A 19,039-nucleotide genomic window follows, 5' to 3' on the forward strand; every position below is an offset into this window, starting at 1 on the left:
CTGTAGGGTCTGAGTTTGTTCTCCTGCACAATGATCAATTGAATGGATTTGCACAAACAACACACACACACACATACACACCCCACACAGTACACAACTCTCACGCATGTACACGGTTTTGGATATTGACTGAGTGATATAAAAATATAAAATCGTGTTATTTCTATCATTATCCTCATTATTATAAATATCCTACCAGAGGTACACACTATCTCATTTGTTCATTCATTCATTCACTCATCCGTGTCCTCATTTATTCCCTCATTTCCTCAGCGTGGTTTATCCCAGGCCCAGGCACTGTTCCGGACTCAGGGGATACTGCCGGGAACCACAGACACCACTCCTGACAGTCAATGAGCAATAAATAAATAAATATGAGGGGGCATATCTGGCAGTGATAAGAGCTCTGAAGAAAAACTAAAGTGAGCCGAGAGGACCTAATAAGAGAAGGAGCTATGTTAGAGATAGCCACCTGGGGATGGCACTCTGAGAAGGGGACATTGAAGTGGAGAACTGACCAAAGCGAGGGACGGCGCACTGGCAAGGTCTGGAAGAATAATTTCCAGGTGGCAGGAATTAGCAGGACAAGTCCCTTAGGCAGGAGTCACTTGGTGCAATTGAGGTCAGCAAGGGGCTGGGCTGAGCTGGCAGGGCTAAGAGCGGGGCAGTGAGGGAAGCCACAGAACGTTCTCACTTCCGGTGTATACTTACCACTGTTCCTTCATTCTCCTGTGTAATGTATCTTCCTGGTTAATTGCAAATTATTTACAGGACCATGCCTCATATTTCTGCATGGACTCTCACTCTGCACCTGGCACTCAGTGGGCACAGAGCGGATTCTGAATAAGAACATGATGGCTGATGCGTGGTGTCCGCACATTCCCCAGTGGTTCTACCCAGGGAGGCGGCTATGTGGTCAATAAGCAGGGTGCCAGGAGAGTGGGAATTTCCAGCAGTTCTTCATACTGCCACCTTTGAGAGCAATAGGAGTTCTGCTGAGGGTGAGGTTCTGGCATAGGAGGTCACCACGGTGAGTCTATTGCTGTGGCTTTTAGGCGAAATGGGCAGGACTGATCAGGCGCTTCCCCGAGCTAATGCTCCCTGGGAGCACGCCCACCTGGGAAGGTCCAGGGATGGCAAGGCCGGCCACTGAGGGTCCCATGCCCTTGGGGACCTAGGCCCATTGGAGAAACCAGGGGTTCACTGGGGGAGATTATCAGGACTTTAGACCTCAGGATAAGGAGACATAATGAAAGAGGGACTACAGGCGGTTACTGCAGCCCCGCAGAAAGGTGCCAGAGTACTGCATGGGCAACGCCAGACAGGCTCCTGGTCAGCTTGGAGGCAGTGTGGGAGGAGCATGCTGGTCAGACGGTGCAGCGTCCAGTCACCAGCTCCTGAGGGACTTCGTGTGACTGTCTTGACACAGTGAGGTGTGATGGTAACAGCAAAGATTCCCTTAAGGACCAAAGAGACAGCAAGTCTCTGGGAAGGGTGGACTATTTGTTCAGCCAGACTTGGGTTTGAGGTCTGACTCCCGCCTCGGGCAGAGGAGGCTCCTGTCACCCCCTTTTATGGAAGGGGAATCCTTGTACAGCAGTGAGAGTGACGGCTAGACACCATGCCAGCATATGGTCAGTGCTCACCATATACTGGTTTCTTTGCATCCTGCTTAGAGGCCAGGCTATCCAGGGTCATTTGCCAGAACTGTCACTCTGGGCTGGAAAGAGCTGTGTCCTGGCAATGGCGGCAGAGAGCTGCCAGCAGGTGCCAGGCGGAACCTGTGGCGTCTACAATGGCCAGTTCTTTGAGGGGACAGAGACGCAGACGGGGTTGCTTCTGTGGAACAGCACCAGGGCAGGCCACGGAGGCTAAGAGGCCAGCAGGTGGAGGGCAGGTGGCACGGGCAGAAAAGGCTCCAGGAAGAGGACTAAGGCCGGGCCCACTATGGGGCTATTTGCAGGGAACTGAACAGACCACCACAGGACAACCCCTCCCAGAGAACAGGTGCCAGGGCGGCACGCTGGACCCAGTAACAGGCTTCATTGCCAAAGAGGGTGGAGATTCTGAGTTCAGCGTGAAAGCAGTTACTCGCTCCTGTCCCCAGCCTGGCTCATTTCCTAGGGAGAAAAAAAAAGACTAGATTTTTAAAAATAATAACTTTGTCAGTAAGTTCCATCACAGGAAGCTTCAAGGAGCCCTACTTGGCCCCCCTCCAACAGCCAGTAACACGAAGAGCGGCCGCGCATGGGCCACAGCACAGGTTGATCTCAGGACACCAGAGCAGATGGCTGGCACAGAGGCCACGGCCACCATCAGGGACTCGCCGTGCCCGGCTGAGCCGGGGTGAGTTCCTGCACCCTACAGAGCTGTGACAGCCGGTGTTAAGCCCTCTGATGACAGGTGGGGCACAGGCAGGACTGCAGGGAGCGAGCTTGCTCTCACACACCTGTGAGACACCATCAGGTGAGTCCCGGACATGCTAGCCTGGAGCGTCCAGGTGGAGGAGGTGTGAAGGCCCATGGGTGCCGGCGGGGCCAAGCAGTCAGTGAGACTGAAACAGTCCCGCTAAGCTGACCTCATTTGTACCCTCAGCAAGGAGAGGCCTCAGGAAGATGAGGCGAGAGCAGTCACAGTGTGTAATGACCGTTTATTGAGCATCTATCAGGGGTCAGGCGCTATGCTTAACATTCCAAATATGTCATTTACTCCTTTCTTCCTGAGACAGGAAGAAGCTGAGGCTCAGTGTCTGTGTAACCACGGGGCAGTGTAGGGGAGAGGTGTGGAAGGGCACAGGGACAGGACCAAAATGTTCACAGCAGAACCAGTCCCCATCAGGGGCCTCTCTCCGTCCGGCTCTGCTCCTCTTGCATTCAGATGAGCCCCAGAGCCAGGAGGAAGACGGGCACTTCCGGAACTCTGCTTTCTCACCTGGCGTGTCCTCTGGGGGTCTGGGCGGTTAGCCAGAGGGGCCACTGCATGCTGTGAAAACAGAACAGAAGTTGGAGGAAGGTCATAATGTTATCCAGAAAGGGCAGGAAGATGGCAAATCGGCAAAGGCCCGAGGCACTACAGGGCTGAAAATTGCTTCACGGTGTGACGGCATGCCGGGGTTTCCACTGCTTTGGTGCAAGGGGAAAGTGACTTTCATTTCACACTCAATCTGGAAGTTTCTCTCTCTACCAAAAAACAGGATGCCAGAGAGCCTGACTGGAGTCTTGTGACCTCCTGTGGCCAGCTAGGACCTAGCAGGGAGCCGGCAGGGACCACCCTACAGTCACACATCCGTCATTGGTCATTGGATTGCCACTGTGTCCCATGGGCTGTGTTCATTGGTGATTTAAATAAACAGGTTCCACCATTTGCGGGGGGGGGGGAGGGCGTCAGGCTAAAACAAAGTCAGTCAAACTTTTAGTTTGGTGTGCTTTGTGTTGCTTCTACCCAAGCGCTTTCCAGAGAGCCTTCAACATGCTAAAATGAATGGTGAATCACCAGGAGTGGAGATGCAGCCTGTTCCGAACTTATCTGAAAAATAGACATCTTTCTTTGGAAATGCTTATTAACATCTTGGGGAATTGGTGTTCTGTGAAAGATGATTTAGGAAAATCTGCTTTATGCCTGGCTCTGCCTGCTTCACGATTACTTACTGCCTAATTTGATGCAATGGCATCTTTTTTTAAACCAAAAGCAAAATAATAGCCCAGGTTAACCATTTGGGCACCTTCTCCTTACTCCCAACACACATACTCTTCTCCTCCCTTCTCTCTTCCTCTCTCCTCCTCTTCACTGCCTTCCTCCTTCCTCCTCTTCTCCCTTCCCTCTCCCTTTTCTCTTCTTCCTCTAACTGTACAGGAATTCCTTGAATAAAGGAAACCTAGAACACAAAAATCTAAATTTGACAATGATTAATCGATCTTTGATTTCATGACAGGCAAAAATAAGCTGGCTCTCTTTTTGTTTCCTAGAAAAAAAGGATATTTAATAAAATCAATACTTGGCAAACATTTTTTGGCTTAATTTATGAAACATATGGATGTTATATGAAAATGAGTTACCTGTATTTCAGGAACGAAAATGGCAAAACCTTAGTGCAGCCATAGTCTGGGCGCCCTTCGCCTGGTGGTCCGTGTATTTGGCGCCCCCTGCAGCACAGTCCAGGATGCTGGGTGAGCGCCAGCCACCCAGTAGCCCTAAGCTCATTACTTACAAGCAACAATGACTTTTATGTATTTTATGTCTTTCATCAATCTCTTTAGAGGAAGCAGATGAAAATTTAGAATTTTCACAGGTACTATTCACCTTAGGACAGAAACTAGCTAAAAGATCAGCTGGCACCCAGAACACATATTTTTCCTGAAGATCCAACCGAATGTGAGGCCAGGCACTGGGTGTAATTCATCAGAACCAAGCAACGCTCTGCAGGCGGTTGTATGGCACCAACCTACCTTTGCAATACTGCCTGCCCTCGATTTCAAACACAAGCTATCAACTCATCAGAGCGGGACTGATGAGAAAGCCAAGGTCGGCATCAGGCTTGGTACCACCTCCTGCTGTCAGGGCCACCTGCACACAGCATGGGGCAGAGGAATGGCTGGAGTGTCCTGGCAGCAGTCCCTTCTGGAACCCAGCAGCGGTGAGTCTCATCCATCCTGGTCCCCCACAGTGAGGAAGAGCTGCCATAGAGATGCAGGTGGAAGGAGGAGGCCTAGACTGGCAGAGGCTTGGGCTGTACCCCATCCTTCCCTGGTCTCCAGGGCCTAACAGAGTTGTCTGGTGAATGCTGCATTGACTGGAATGAATTGATTCAAGCCCCAGCTCCACCAGGAAATTCCTCAGTGATCTTGGAAAGTTACTTCTCTTAAAGAGTGCAGCACAAGAAACCACTCCAGACTTAGTGGATAAAACAACAGCAAGCATTTAATGTTATTATCTTTCACAGCTTTGGGGTTGACTGTGCTCAGCTAGGCAGTTTTTGGTCCTCATGCAGTGGCAGTCAGACAGTGGCTGGGACTAGAGTTCTTGAAGGCCTTTCCATTCATGTTGTTCGGTGCCTGGCCTGGGAAAGCCTAAACAGCTGGGCCTGGAACATCTGGGGCTCCTCAGGCACCTCTCCCTATCATGGTGCTGTCCCTGCATGTGGCCTCTCGAGCATGGTGGCTTCAGGATAGCAGGACTTCTTCCATGAAGGCGCAGGCTCCAAAGGCACTCGTCCCAGGAGAAAGACAGGTAGAAGTCAACTGCAAGTCACACAGGGTCACTTCCATCATATTATACTCATGGAGTCAGCAGTGCTGCACATGTTCCAAGGGAGGCCATATAGGTCCCTCTGCCTGACGGCAAGAGTGTCAAAGAATCTACGGACAAGCTTTGAAACTTCCACAGAGTGTCAGTTTCTCATATGTTAAATGAGGCCAATAATACCTCTTGGGCTCAATTTTTTTTTGGAGGGATGGGAGGATAATTGGGACTAATGCAGATGAATTCGTGTGAATGTTGAGGTGCTGTCCACACAAAAGAGATGAACAATTAGAAAAAGCTGTCTGGCACTACTAATTCTTAAATTGGATTACATTATATCTTTCAGAGGCTGAAAAACAGTTTTCTTATTGGTAAAGAGAACTTCAATAAATAAATCACCTGAATTGTAAAATTATAATTTCCTCCATGAGCGCAACAATAAAGCCATTTTAAATGAAAGAGAAATACAGCCTGTAAGCATTTTTGTTTTTTCCTGAATTTGCTCTTGATCAAGTCCGGTTGCCCACCATTGCCATACATCTTGCTACATTCAGTGACAAAGCTTGATGTCTCGCAAATGCTGCCGCGAAGGAAAGTTTACAGTGGAAAAATTTAGGAACAAAATGAGTTGTCATTGGCCTATTCATCATCGCATACAATTGACATGTTTATTTATATTTTAATAAATATTATTATATTTATATATTAATATAAATACTATATATATTAATAAATAAGATAGGTAAACATTTGTTCTGTACTCACTTCAATTGTCATATCAATAACAATTAATTGTACTCATTTATTAGTTAGAACTCTTGGTTGCAAAGAAAAAAAAAACAATGTGAGTAGGTGTAAACAGAAAAGAGAAGTGAAGGGCACCTCAGGCCCTGGAGAGTTGGAGGGTGGCTGGGCCTTGAGAGGGTCTGGAACCATCAACTGGTGGGAAACCAGCCTCTCAGTCTTTCTCTCCCCCCACCCTGCCCCCCGCTTCTCACTGTGCCTGTTGCATTCTACTCTTTGTGCAGACTGATTATTTCCATTCTCAGCTGGCATGACAAGCAGAAGTGGCTGCTCCGTCATTTTTGGTTTTGAGTCTTTTATTCACCTGCTTTGCCCAGACTAAATTAGACCTCTTAGTCATAGGCCCAAATTACTGGGACAGACAATATCCTTGGCCCTGCATGAGTCAATATCCACTCAGGGTCAAGTCCCATAATACAACTCTGCAGCAGCCTCCTGGGCACAGAGGGGGAGGGGTGGGGAGGGTGTAAGGGACGGAGGAAGAGCCATTCCACACGGTGGCTGCTACAACCTACTTGCACGTTTTTCTGCTCTACTAGACTTAAGGGCAGGACTCTGTTTTGTTCATCTTTATCCTCAAGAGCAAATCCACTTCTTGACCCATAGCAAATACTCAGTGCACGCTGGGTTTATGAACGAAAGTTTTTACAGTCACATTTCTTAAATAGCAAAACCACCTAGAGCTCTGGTGTCCTTTAAGAATCTTGTGATAATTAACACACTAAATGGGGTTGTGTCTTTTAAGTCCATCTTGATAATTTGAAATGTAACCAAAAGGCACATGTTGATGTTTCAAAACAAACTTCTCCAATACAATTTCCTCCTTTTAATGAAATATCACAGCATGCATTTTAGGTGGGATTGGAATAGAAAAAAAGAAAGCATAATGATCAAGAGAAGTTTATAGACACAGTATTTGGATATACAGATATGTGTTAGGCTTATGAACAAATACTGCTAATACGGATTGAATACAAGTATCTATGTCTTAGTGTCTATGAACCAGAAACACACTAAGGCTCATGAAAAGTCTATTCATTTAAAATGAAAAAGAAAATTATTTGGGGGTGGATTGTTGGAAGAATATTGAAGAAAGGAAGAAAATATGCAGTGAAAATCTAGCAATCAGAGCTCACCCTTCTAAAAGGGAATCAGAATTATATACCAGTCTCATTTTAATCAAAGCATCACAGATTTTTTGAGCTGAAAGGAAGTTAGGGAATCATATTTTTCATCTCCTCACAGTAACAATTAGTGACTTGATCAGAGTCACATAGCTGACCTAGAGGATCAAGGGACTAAAATGCCTAAGTAGAAGCAGCACAGAATGTCCTGAGTGATGTCATTCTTTCCCCCATGACCTGTAATATGCTTTTTTTAAAGTGAGAAATTCTCAGCCAGAAGTGATTTAATCTTATGCAGCAAATGCTGTGGCTTCTGAAACTTATGTCCTATAGTCTTGGTGACAGCAGAATGCCCCCAAGCTGATCTCTTCAGGCTCACACACAACACTGTGATGTGTTTGGTTTGCCAGTGGCTACTTTTCCTGCCCACTTTTCCAGGAAGGCTATCAGCCGGTGGGGTGGGGGGTACTGCCATACACTGCCAGTGTCTGGGTTTATGCACCTTCCAGCTACCTTTGCCAACACAGGTACCCCAGTATCTTTCTGCTCGGGTCTATTTGCCATGCTGGTGGCTCCCAGCCATGGTGGTGTCGCAACACACTGGGTGTTGCAATGGGCTGTCCCCAGTGGTGCGAGCCATTTGTGACCAACAATAGAGTCCCAAAGTCTGCAAACGTCTTCCTTTAATTAAAGAGAATGCAAGTTAGTCCCCATAATGTGCCACACTCAGCTGCCCTGAAGATGCTTTCTTGCGATGGACTATGACCGCAGGATCTTCTGGCCTTCATTTTCAAGGAAGCAATTTTTAGCTTTTAAGGGAAACCACAACTCATGGTGCCTGTCTTTTATATGAGTTTTCCATCTCAAGGGTTAGGCACAGTGGCCCGGCTAGCTTCACAGCCCAGTTCCGCCCCCAACTAGCCCTATGACCTTGAATAAGTCCCTCAGCCTCTCTGTGTTCTTTTCCTTATAAAGAGGAGAGAATGAAAATATGCACCTTGTAGGCTGCTGTGAGAATTAAACGAGGTAACATATGTGAAAACGTAGAACGGTGCCTGGACCTGGTAAAAGCGTTTTGTAGGACCTGTTATTGTTTGGTATTGTGAGGCTTTTCCCTTTTCTGAGGGTTTTCCTTGATGTTTTATCAGTCTTCTTGTCTTTGGGAATAAAGAACAAATGTATCATTACTGCACTGAATTACACCCATACATTAAGTACATAGGTTGGCTAAGACTGGATTTCTTTTGTATAAATCACACTTAAAATTCCATGAGCCTCTTCCTTAGTTGGCTCCTGAAATGTGTCTTGTGCTTGGGTAACTCCAGGAAAAATGAGATTTGGTACAAAGAGGTTTTCTCCAAAATATTTCATGACCCTCTTCACTGGCTCTCGGACTTCCACCTTGGTTCATTTCTACCTCCCTGCATCTGGTATTTTCAGGCCCTTTATGTTTCTGGCCAGTCCAGGAAGAGGGGTGGAGGGGGAGTCCCTGCTCAGGTTGCCTGAGCTATAGCCAAGCTGGGGCCAGGCAAGAGGGGAGGAGCAGGGTTCTGGGAGGCGGACCTCTAGCATCCCAGGTTAAAGTTTCAAACCACTTGCCATCTCGTGCTGTGTACCTACTGTGCACTGCAGGTTAAGTTAGCATTCCTGGCCTGAGCTCAGTGTTGGAGAGGTTACAAAGGGGAGCTCAAATAGAGACCAGTGCCAGGGACGACGTCCCACCCTTGACATGGGAAATCCACTTCCTCTTTTGACTTGTGATTGGAGTGACAGTCTGCATTGCTTGTTTCCTCTTTGTTTTTCCATTTTACTGTACAGACTCTGGGTAAAGAGAAATCAACACATATTTAAAAATCTACCATATCATAAGGAATAAGAACAGAGGTAATTTCATTTTTCCTTAAAGCTTTGGGTCTGCAGCTCCCCATTTGGCAGAATCACCTGAGGACCATCTGAAAGGTACACATCCCCTCCCTTTCTGTTTTCGTTGGTCTGGAGTGACAGCTGGGCATTAGCATTTCCCAGAGTCTTCTAGGTCATTTTAATGCTTCCAGATCTTCAGGGTGTCCACTGAGCTGCCGTGGTTACCTCCTCTGTCCCCCTGCTACAGGTTCCAAGAAAAGGCCCAAAGACTCAAATCTCTGAAATAGTCTAACTCCACAGATCCCAAAATAATATATCTGTGTAACCTTTTAACAAAGTTTTATAAATAGTACATGGCCTATTGTTACCTACCTCATGTTCTTGGCAGTCTTTTCAAGACCTGCTTCCAAGATTCATCTTAAACCACTAAAGAAGAATTATCATGGGCATTCAGTAGCTATTCCTCTAAAATATGACTCAAAAAAAAAAAAAGATGAAGGCCAAACTTTTTGAAAATGTATTATTTTTCTATGATTTCTACAGACAAAATTTGTATCCCTTTCCTGAATATATCCTTCACAAGTATATAGATTATTAAATATTAATAATAGAAGAATCTGAGAAAATATTTATTTGTCCTTAAAAAATGTAAAACAGGAGGAAAAATATAAAAACCCTTAAACTACTGGGGAGTGCGACCTCTAAACACCCAGAACTGATTCACTGGATTATATGAGCCTTAAACCAGCGTCCAGGCCAGCGTTTTGCAAGGTGTGTATCACGATCCTCTGGCTACAAATGCAGACTACAGCCCCGCCCCAAAGTCCTCATTCTCTAGGGACAGGGCTTGATAAAGTGCATTTTAAGCAAGCTTCCTAGGTATTTTGTTTCACTTTATTTTTATAGCAGCAGTGCCATCTCTAAAATAAAATTGTGCCTGGAATCTCAGTAAATAAACTAGGTGAAGGAGAAGCACCTCCAGCTGATACGAAGCAGAGATGAGGCAGGCTTCGGGTTCAGCGGGGGTCTGTCCTGGGGCTTCAGGGAAGCTTCCCTGGGGCACCTTACCCAGCTGCATGAGGGACTCCAAACATCAGTGTCACCTCTGCCTCCAGCTTCAGTGAGTGGCCCTTCCCCTAACTCGTCTCCTTCCTACTCTCCCTGCATTTTCTCTCCGTTCCCTCGGCTGCCCTTGCTAAAGCCCTCAGTCCTCCTCTCATCTCAACATACTCTTCCTCTCTCAACCATCTGAACCACTCAATGGCTTCTGGAATGCATGCATTTGTCAAAAATAGTCCCAGAAGAAAAGACATTCAGAACACGTAAGGTTGCATTAAAGCAAAGTAATTTTTAAAACATTTGCATTTAACTTGTAGTTTAGCTTCCCAATGTCTTCATGCCATTGTGTGTCAGCTCTGGCTGGAGTGGGCTGCATAGATGACCAAGCATTGATCTAGCTGCCCAGGATTGCTGTGGAGGGCTGCATCTTGTATTACATGGCTGTCTATGTCATATTAAGTAACTCACATCAGATTCTCCATGCAAACCTAATTCCCATGAAGAAAATAATATTGCAGATTAGAACTCCAAAGCTGATGTTGAAGGAATTGTGTGTGCCCCATGGGTAACTTCTTAAAGTCCTAGTTGTGTTTAATTCATCGTGGAAGATGGCGGAAGAACAATGCCAAGTGTGGGTGTGAACAGTAGTGCTATGGTAAGCTGCCACAGGAACCATGGATTGGTCAGTGCCAACTTGCCCACAAAATTGTTTTGCTTTAAGTGTAACTAAACTTTGATTGCACAAGGAAAGACACAGCATTTGAACCACTTAACCCTCTCTGATTTCCACACTTTGAACAAGTGAGTATTGAGACAGGCTCAGTGTCAAGAAAACCATTGGCCCTAATGCATCATGAACATCATTGCACCCAAATCCAGTCACTCCATGCTGAGGAGGAAATCCCCAAACCATGGGTAGAAGTCCATGAAATGTGCTGTTATGGACCAAGGATGAAGTTTTGGGCTGTGTGCTTAGTTAATGCTGCTGCTTCTTCCTCTTTTGTCCACTGAACCCATCAAGAAAGCCATTTGGGGCAGGTGAGAAGGAATTGAGATAAACCTTTTCTTTTCTTCTGTCTTCCATTCCTCTCCCTAGCTCAGGCCAATGACAACTGGGTCTTGATTCCTCCTGAGACTGCACAGAATCCATATAGCACATTCCTCCCCAAACTGCTAGGAAGTCAATATGGCCTCTGCAAGCAAGAGGCCAATGCTAGCGCACAATTTCATTGTACTTTGTACTTCAGCTCTTGCTAGAGCATCCTTGACTCCTCCAGACACAATGCTCATTGTCCAGGTGCAAAAACCAAGTGTTAGAACCCATGTCAGTTAGTTTTCCCCGAGGAGTGGAAGACTCCTTACCTGACACTCTTCTCTAACCTGCTGCCTGCTACAAAATGGACACTGTAACATCAAGGAACTTCTTGGCAGGCAGAAGAAAGGTGTTCACTCCCTCCAGTATTGCTGGGCAATGTGTGCTCAAGGTCATCTGGAGAGGGCAATGAACCATTTCCAGCTATTCCATTGTTTACTCCTAAGAACAATCCAAGATTTCTGGCATGAACTGAGGTGAACTGAATTAAGACCTGCTTGGTAGGTAAAACAACTAGATCTCTTAGTTTTTAAATATATTGGCAAGATTAACCTAAAATAAGTATATTTTAGAAATGTATAATAAATACTTTGAAATGATAGACATAACTATCTCCTATTCATTAGCAATCTGTATTAGAGTTCTGGCAAACAAGATTTGATCCATATATTTTTCAACAAATATGTGCTATGCATGTCGTGTGTGAAGGTGCTGCTCTGGGCATTTGTGATGCAGCGTTGCATTCGTGGATCTCATACCTAATTTACAGTCTATATGTTTCAAATGGTGAATCCTTGCTTGAATGAGATCAAGCACACCTAGTCACACATATCTTCCAAAGAGTTAGTTTACCCTTTCAGTTGGTCTCATTATCTGTCCAGTCATGCTCTCAACTTTCTATTATAGCTCTGCCATTCCCCAGCCCTCCCGGTTATAGCAACAGCCTCCCAGGCCTTGAGCTTTCTCCCCACGCCCACAGTCCTGCTATCATTTCAGCCATCCCCACCGCCCACGCCCACATGCCACGAGTTTACTTCCTTATAGCATTTTTATGTCTACAGTGTTCCTCAACCCCTATTTAAAACCCATCAGTGTCTTGCTCAGGAACCTTCACTTGTTCCCTGTTTCCAAATTAAAAATGTGTCCTTCTTTAGGGCCTTGAATCTCACTCAGTATATTTAACCTAATTAACCTTGTTTTCTGCTATTTAATGAATTTATTTAATCATGTATTCAATCATTAACCAACAAAGATTTAGTAGGCACCCATGCTGTGTCTGGCCCTGAGACACTGCACGGTATTGGTAGCAGATGCTGTGGGGTGCCACCCACATTCCCCCTTCCTGATGGGAAGGGCCGTGGCCTCTGTGCCAGCTCTGGTCTAGATAGATTTGGGGAGCTCTGAAAGCCAGGCTCCAGGTCATGGCACTCTGGGCATTTCATATTGCATTCATTAGTTACCTCATTTATTCACTCTTTAATCCATTAATTTATTCCTCAAACTTACATTAGTGTTTCTTCCCTTCCTCCTCTGAAAGGGACTTAAGATGTTCATTTTAGCACCTACTATGTGTCAGCCCCAAGTCAAGGGTTTTAGAAATGTGCTCTTCCCTTTCTATAACTCTTTTTCCACATTCCATTCTATTCAAACAAAATCCACCCTTCCAACCTACCCTAGACCAAATTTCACCTCCTCCCTGAAAACCAAATCATGTCAGTCATCATCTTTTCTCCTTGGAATTCTTTTAGCATGTATGCTCTGAAGCACACATTTTGCTACTTAACTATATTTTGTTCTAGCTTAAGCTTGCCCTTCCAACAAAACTTTATGCCATTTGGGGATGGAGACTTAGTATATAAATTGGTAATGTCTCTAATATCTACTAAAGCACTAAGGCCATAGTAAGCTCTCAATAACAGGAATTGCATTTGAGAGAGGCATGCCCCTCTGTATCAAAGTGGTTCTTCATGATGCACTGTGACTAGGACTATAATAATGAACTCTCTGAGTTCTCAGGAACACTCACTGGAGCATGAACGGTTTAAATTACAAGGTCAGCTCTAAGAAAGACAGAAGATAAAATCTGAAGAGCAATAAAGTAGCAATTTACATTTGTTCTCACCAGACTAAAGGAATACATTATAACACAGTGACAAGTTAATGTTGGAGCTTTGCTGAAAGTTGAATGTTACACAGACATACTTTGTTGCACCCGTTTTAGGTTTGTATGAAGTGTGCTGGGATTATGCAGATTCCTATTTTGGTATGAGCAACTGCTTAGTAAGACAACTGTCATAATCTAGAACTTGACCCTAGAACATTTCTTGATTATAGTGATCAAGTAACCTAGTTCAAGGAAATGAGAAATAAATGCCACAGCTTTCTTATGTACCTGTCACTCTAAGGGTAGGAGAGCAAGTGGGAGGAAAGGAGGAACATTTAGAAATTCTAAATGGGGCCTTTAAAATGCCAATGTGGAGAAATAAGAAAACTGGTTCCCAGCACAGTCTTCCCTTAACCAAATTTACTTTTTTTATTGCCCAGCTGATTTCCTGACCTCTATACTTTACTATCACTAAGCTATATTTTTCTGCATTTCATTGTTTTCCTTTATTATTTTGTTCTTCCTTTTTACGCTCATTTCTTCCTTATAATCTCCTCTATCTCCATGCCCAAAGTTTAAAAGATATATTATGTTTTTAATTAAACATTTTTATTTCAATGTCCAAAGTATAGTTTGTAGTGAGAAAAGGATTGGGTTGCACCCAGGGTACAAGACCAGTGACTCTTTATGCCTGGTTGTTCTTTCAGGTTCCTGTTCTTAGATTCTGCCCAGGCTCAATATTTCTGCAGTGTCACAAGAGGAAGTACATTTCTGGTGCATCTGAAACTACCATGACGGGGAAGCACATTAAGGATGGTAATCGTAATGCTTAATTTAAATTCATTATAACCTTAAATTGATTCATAGAATCATCCATGTACAGCACAGTTTTTTAAATATGCAGCTTGCAGCTTTCAGTTTGTTTGTTTGTTTATTTAGCATTCACCACTATGTGGCAGGCACTGGCCTGAGGATACAGATATAAATTAACTACATTCCCTGCTTCTGTGGATTTCATAGTGCTAGAGATAAAATGAAATCTGGCATATAATTTTCCATGATTGTTCTAGGTTCTACTCCTTCACTCTTCCTGTATAAAATGTCCTTCTTTTGAGATAAGGGACAAGAGGAACTGCTTACTATTTTATCCAGGTTTAAGGACCCACAAAATAGGCATCATTTGTAAAGTACGCGAGGAACGCTGACAACCATTCAGGGGGCATCCACTGCTCAGTTAGCTGAGAAGCTTGAAGCCTACGGAGCACAGGACCAGTTCAAAGATCACATGGCTGCCTTTGCTCTCCAGCCCTCCATTGGGCTACATTCTCCCCTTGCTCCACCCTATTATGGGTGGTCAGCCTCAGGTTCTGGGAGGACAAAGAGCTTGTCATCCTTCTTATACATTGCCCACTACTTTGCATACTTATTGAGCAATTACTTAAATCCAGACAATTACCTTAAATATTCTTTGAGCAATTACTTTAATAGATGGAATTGTTAGATACTTTACATACATTGTATGTAAGGGCCACTGGTATGGGTGAATGCAGTGACTGGAACCTGGACCCAAATTGATCACATTTTTAAAAAATTAATATTCCACAATGCCCATCTCTGGGGTTCTCTACATGGTTGCCAAGCCAAGAAGCACTGGTGGAACTGATAAAAACTCAGTGGGTATGCCTTACACATATGTTCCCCTTTCAATTCAGTTCAACAAACTTTCATAGCCAGGCCCTAGCAGTGGTCCCCAACCTTTTTGGTACCAAAAACTGGTTCATGGAAGACCATTTTTCCACGGACTGGCGGCAGTGGTGTGGAGCTCTGATGTGAGGTCCATTTCCTAATAGACCACTGACCCGAACTGGCCACGGCCATGGGTTGGAGACCACAGCTCCAAGGGACAATTGATGGATAGGAGATTCCTTGTGCCATAGAAATTCAAAACCAGGAAGAAGAGGATTAGAATTAAAACTTTCAAGTGCACTACAGGAGACAGTGTTATGAATGATCATTTGATTACGTTATCTCCTGCATTCATCCACTCATTTAGTCATTTAGCAAGTGTTTGGTAAAACGGTATCAGATGAAGGGAGGCAGTTCCTGAATCCAGGGCCTGTCACATACAGCAGCAGAAAAACAAGCAATCCACTAGTTCAAATGGTGAACCTCTTTTTCCATGAGTCTTTCTAATAATGTTTTTAAAAATCCATCAACAAATTGTTATTATATTCAATAGACACTGAAATAGGTTTCTTTTAACCGGATAAATTCAACATTAATCTCAGAAGTAACACTGGATTCATCTGACACATTGTTTCAGACTCCAAGCCCTCTGTATCCCACTTGCAACCATTTTCTAAAACACCAGTGAACAAAAACAGTCGTTCCCAGCTCCAATAAAGACATCTGAAAATCGAAATTCACAAAACATAGAGTATGAGGCATTATTAATTGGCATGGCAAACACTTTTTCCCTTTAGAAAGCATCCACTGTCCCTTAAAAGACCGTAACAGTGAATGGTGGTATTCATAAAGCAATCACTGGGCAAAGAAACGTAAAGGGTAAGAACCCACAGCCACGTGAAGTCCCTGGAATTACGACGTAAATAAGCAGCATGACGTGCCTTGATTTACAAAACTGGGACTTAAAGACTTTTTGGATGAAGCCCACCGGGCACAGCCAGGAAAAGAACCTCTTGGTTGTAATCCTAGGGCTTTGTGCAAAGAATGCGGAGGAGGAGAGGAGAAGGGATAACTGGGATCTATCCCGTGTTTTGAATATTCCTGGGTTTCATTTACTCACGCATTATGCTGCTACGTGAAAAGAAAATACGTTTTCAACGAAAGTCTCCGGTCTTATTACCACATAAAGTTTTCTTGCTTTCTATTAAGCAACAAGGTTACAGCAGGTGCAACGAACTGAACATACTTGTTGATAATAATCTTCCCTGCTCGGGCCGTTCCACGTGACACCTTCGGCCGGGGCCCCTATGCCGGCTGTCAGTTTCCACCCGCGCCTCGACCCTGACCAGCAGCGCCCCGCGAGATACTCTGTTATTTTAAATTGGGTCGTGGCGGTTCTTCGCACCCAAGAACGAGGGGCCGCGGCGGCGTTGCTCTAGGAGCGCGGCCCTACTCAGTGCAGCGAGGGGAGACGCGGCGGCCGGGCGCCCAGGGCGCGCACAGCGCCCCTCCGCGGCCGTCCCGCGACGCCCTCCCGGGCCCGGCCGCCCCGCCCCCGCCCCCCGCGGGCTCCCCGCGCAGCCTTAACCGACTCCGAAACTTCCACCGGCGCCCCCCGCCTCCAGAAGCCTCTTCCTTCTGCCTCGTCGCTCCCACGAGGGAGGGGCGGCCGCTTCCGGGAGGCTGTCAGCGGCCTCGCCCCGACGGAGCCCCGCGCGGGCCCAGAGCAAGGCTGGGGTCGCGGGGCGGCCGCGGGGTCGGGCCCCGCCCGCGCCGGAAGTGCGCGCGTGCGCGTTGGCCGTCCCAGAGCGCGCGTCCGGCGCGGAGGGGCGGCGGGGGCGGGGCCGCGGCCGCTCGCAGGGTGTCCCCGCCCCCGCCCCCCGGCGTTCTGCGGTCGCCGTGACAACCGGAGCGGCGGCAACGGCGGCAGGCGCGCGAGTCCGGCGCCGCCTCCCGGCCGTACCGCCAGGCAGGCAGCCGCCGCCCGGCCTTCCTGCTCTCCCCGCCTCCCCGCCCGCGGGGAGGGACAGGCCCGCCCTCCGCCCGCCCGCAGGAGAGTGAGCGGCGCCCGGCCGCCCCGCCAGCCCGCTGTTCTTCGGCCGCCGTCCGGGCGCGCGCAGCGAGCGGGCGCGACTATGCCAAGATGGTCCTGCAGGCGCGGAACAAGCACCGGGAGGCGGCTCCCAAGGCGCCCCAGCCGCCCCGCGCCTCGCAGTCGCCGCTGAGGGGAGCGCCGGACATCGGCGCCGCCGGGGAGCCGGGGCCCGAGCGCGCGCCCCCGTCCCCAGGGCGCAAGGGCGCCGCGGGCAGGAAGGGGCCCCGCGCCGAGCCCGCCGCGCCGCTCGCCCGGGGCGGCCTCGGGGGGCGCCTGGCGGCCGGGCTGCGCGGGGCGCTGGGCCTGCGGCGCGCGGGGCGCGGCCGGACCTGGACCACGCTCCTGTTAGGTGAGCAGCCCCGCGCGCGCGGGCGCCGCCGGGACGCGAACTTTGAGGCGCGGGCCCCGTCCCTCTCCTCCCCTCCCCTCGCTTCCTTCCCCTCTCCTCCTTCCCCTCTCCTCTCCTCCCGCTTCCGCCGCGCCGAGCCCCGCCGGCCCGTCCCCGCCACTTTGCAGCTCTCCGACTTTTTGCCTGGGACGATCTTACCGCCTGCTCCCCTGCCCCTGCCCGGGCTCGGCCCTCGCACGCTCCCCACCCGCTCTCTTTCTGGGCTTTTAAAAAACGGCCCTGAGATCAACAGCTGCCCGGCCTGGGCGCGAACGGGCAGGTCGGAGCTGACGAGACTTGGGCGCTGCTGATTGGCGCGGCCGGCCGCCTTCCCGTTACCTTGGCCGCTCACCGCGAGGGCGGTTTGCTTTGGCTTGGAGACGCTTCCGTGGAGCTCGAAGCAAACGCACGTTCCATGTGCTAGAAAGTTGCCTAAACTTATAATTAAATTTCAGCGTGCTTTTTTCTACTTGGCCGCAAACACCGCCGGTGGCACTTTATTTGTAATTCCCCTCGACACGTCACTTTCCAGGTTGTGTTCTGGTCGCCGAGCCTTGATCCTCCCTGCTGACCTAGGCACGCTTGCTCGATGAGGAGGGCTCTCCTCCCTTCACTCTGCCGGGCCCCAAATGGGCAATGTGTAACGATGTGCTGAAGAAAAAGTTTAGGCATTGACATGTATGGAACCATTTCAGGTTTTCTTTGTTTCTTGATGGACATTCTGATGAGGCAAGTTTTAGGGGTTTGGTTAGTAGGCCTAGTTTTTCTAAGTCAGCTAGCGAAATGCTGTAACACTGCCTTTCCTGTATAATGGATTTGGGTTACTGAATTATTTATATAACGGTGAGTTATCGCTTACTATATTTTCAAATTCCTTTAGTGACCGTTAAGTTCCCTTAGCTATGAGTTTGGGGTTCAGTATAGGCGGAGGAATAGAACGCAGCAAATTGGCTTCCCCTGGGGTAACAGCCACCGCTAGAAGGTACTTGGTGATAAAAAGCCAGAGTATGTGTGTGCCAGTGGGCTCAGGGAGGTTGTTATTAGGGTACTTTTTTTCTATAGTAGATTCAAGCCTAGAAAAATTCAGTTTTTTAGCACATTCTCTCTCTTTTTTTTTTTTTTCCAGTAACGAGCTGAAAAACCTGGCTAGTGTGCAGGTTAGATAAGTTCACCTTGGGGAGGCAGCATGATACAGTGGATGAGGCAGAGCCTTCATGATCCACAGTACAGCGTGGTTCAGTTTGATTTGTTTCAAGTTACTTCCTTTGTGAGTCTTTCCTTCTCTGCTAGGTGGGATTATCACATGCCAGATTTACTCCACACGGTCATCCTCAGGAGGGTAACTGAAAGGGGTAGGTGATACATGGGAAGGTACTTTTGTGTTTAAAGCATTTGATAAGTTGTAGTTGCTATAATAAAAGCAAATGCATAATACTGATTTGAGATCTGGTGACAGAATGAAGTTGCATTTTTATTAAATGGCTAGCATAAACATTCACCACTTTATAGTAAAATATAGAATGGGATTGCTTCTTCAGGTAGGTTACAATAACAAATCTTAGAATAATATACCATCTACTGCCGT

At 47.1% G+C, this 19,039-nt stretch overlaps 1 protein-coding gene and 1 long non-coding RNA gene across 5 annotated transcripts in view; one reads left to right on the forward strand and one right to left on the reverse strand.

Annotated features, from left to right (window-relative positions):
• Window positions 1-2,633: 2,633 nt before the first annotated feature.
• Window positions 2,634-16,746, reverse strand: LOC105878229 (uncharacterized). Of its 3 annotated transcripts, none has more exons than XR_012920988.1 (6): window positions 16,218-16,746; window positions 11,451-11,622; window positions 8,787-8,987; window positions 8,164-8,323; window positions 4,056-5,237; window positions 2,634-2,982 (listed from the first exon to the last, which is right to left on the reverse strand). It is a non-coding gene; the product is annotated as an uncharacterized LOC105878229 (long non-coding RNA). The 3 variants fall into 3 exon arrangements; XR_012920987.1 differs by having other exon boundaries at window positions 4,056-5,818; XR_012920986.1 differs by lacking the exon at window positions 4,056-5,237.
• Window positions 16,747-16,994: 248 nt separating this feature from the next.
• The window catches only part of DPY19L1 (dpy-19 like C-mannosyltransferase 1), a 112,040-nt gene continuing 109,995 nt past the window's right edge, over window positions 16,995-19,039 (forward strand). For both annotated transcript variants that reach the window (XM_076006316.1, XM_076006317.1), the window contains exon 1: window positions 16,995-17,415. In XM_076006316.1, the coding sequence (XP_075862431.1) occupies window positions 17,115-17,415 (301 nt within the window). In that variant the 5' untranslated portion in view covers window positions 16,995-17,114. The remainder of the gene's footprint in view (window positions 17,416-19,039) is intronic.

This window comes from Microcebus murinus, chromosome 9 (assembly GCF_040939455.1).
Source record: "Microcebus murinus isolate Inina chromosome 9, M.murinus_Inina_mat1.0, whole genome shotgun sequence".
In the NCBI taxonomy this organism is placed as follows: Eukaryota; Metazoa; Chordata; class Mammalia; order Primates; family Cheirogaleidae; genus Microcebus; species Microcebus murinus.